Genomic DNA, 2,008 nt, shown 5'->3' on the forward strand with positions numbered 1-2,008 from the left:
TGTATATACACACACACATATATGTACACATATACACACAAGAGTCTAAGATAGCAATAAACATTATCTTTTTGATAGTTAAGAGGGACAATATAATTCTGTCTAAGTTTGACACAAGGCCAGCAAATTTGAAGGAAGGACAAAGTTGATTACATTGACCCCAGTACTTGACTGGTATTTTATCTTATCAACTGCTCCCTCCCCAAAAATGAAAATCAAAGTCTGCCTTGACAGAATTTCAACGCAAAATATAAAGAACCAGAAATGCCACTAAACATTTTGTTTGATATACTAACGATTCTGCCAGCTCTCCACCTTAATAATGAAGTCAAATAGAATACTGTTGGTTTGGCAGTCCCCATTCTGTCTACATCAACATCGGAACATAGCTTTCTATTAGCAAAACCACTGAACTGTAAATTAGACATCACCAATGATGTAATTCATTCTCACAAGGACTCACAATCCACAATGTTAAAATCTGATACTTACCTCAACATCTCTGGGTAATGCCAATGGTTTTTCAACCTACAATGATTAAAGATATGTCATTGTAATATGTTGTACATAACAATAAAATAAAGCTGGTGGATATACAAGTCTCCACACTCATTATTATTAATACTATATATATATATTACATTATCATCATATCACTGTCCATCTTTTCATGCTTGCATGGGCTGGATGTAGTTTATTGAGGTAGATTTTCTTTGGCTGGGTGCCCTTCCTGTCACCAACTCTAACCTGTTTCCAATTGAGGTAATGCTTCCCAAAGATCAGATATGCTTTGCAGAATATTGTAAATGAATGACACTATTTCTATAACAGCAACACTCATGTACAACTGTTACACAATGTCAAGACAAGGAGACTCAAACACATGTGTGCACATGTTCACACACACACAGGTGTGTGTGTACAATGGGCTTCTTTCAGTTTCTGCCTAAAAGATATATTCACAAGAATTTGGTCAACCCGGAGCTATAGTAGAAGACAAATGCTTAAAATGCCACACAGTGGGACTGAACCCAGAACCATATAGTTGGGAAGTAAACTCCTTACCACACTTGCACCTATATATATAGTCTTGACTATGCATGCACTGAAGATTAAAAAGTGCATTTTGTGCACTAATTATGAAATCATGTGATCTCACTTGTATCCTTGAGGTCTGCCAACGTTTACAACAATGACAATGAGGAATTTCCGAGTAGAATAGTCACAGGAGATGAAACGAGGGTCCATCATTATGAGGCAGAATCCGAAAGACAGAATATGGAGTGGAAATATCCTGGCTCGCCAGTGACAAAGAAATTCAAGATTCAGTCTTCCATGAGAAAGGTGATGCTAACCCTTTTTTTTGGGACTCAAAAGGGTCAGTAGGCCACAAAAGGGTCTATACTAGAAGACAACCTGGAATAGGGGTGAACAATCAACAATGCAAGATACAGTGCTTTGCTGACCAGCAATTCGCACCAAACGCTGAAACCTATTACTCTTTTACTTGTTTCAGTCATTTGACTGTGGCCATGCTGGAGCACCACCTTTACTCGAGAAAATCGACCCCCAGGACTTATTCTTTGTAAGCCTAGTACTTATTCTATCTGTCTCTTTTGCCGAACCACTAAGTTATGGGGATGTAAACACCAGCATCGGTTGTCAAGCGATGTTGGGGAGGGGGACAAACACAGACACACACACATATATACATATATAGGACGGGCTTCTTTCAGTTTCCGTCTACTAAATCCACTCACATGGCTTTGGTTGGCCCAAGGCTATAGTAGAAGACACTTGTCCAAGGTGCCAAGCAGTGGGACTGAACCCGGAACCATGTGGTTCGTAAGTAAACTACTTACCACACAGCCACTCCTGCGCATCGAAGAAAGTTTTGTTGTTGTATGATTAAATACTTGTCCTATCAAATACTTTGCAACGTAAAATTAAAAAAAAAAAAATAATAATGTACTAATGAGGAGATATTAGCTCTATCATTCAGCGAAAC

General features: G+C 38.5%; 1 protein-coding gene across 1 annotated transcript in view; it reads right to left on the reverse strand.

Annotated features, from left to right (window-relative positions):
- Window positions 1-2,008, reverse strand: part of LOC106876355 (peroxisomal targeting signal 1 receptor) — a 113,562-nt gene that overhangs the window by 53,338 nt on the left and 58,216 nt on the right. Inside the window, exon 4 of the mRNA XM_052976824.1 lies at window positions 493-528. Within this exon, the coding sequence (XP_052832784.1) occupies window positions 493-528 (36 nt within the window). The remainder of the gene's footprint in view (window positions 1-492; window positions 529-2,008) is intronic.

Source organism: Octopus bimaculoides, chromosome 25, assembly GCF_001194135.2.
Source record: "Octopus bimaculoides isolate UCB-OBI-ISO-001 chromosome 25, ASM119413v2, whole genome shotgun sequence".
NCBI classification, from domain to species: Eukaryota; Metazoa; Mollusca; class Cephalopoda; order Octopoda; family Octopodidae; genus Octopus; species Octopus bimaculoides.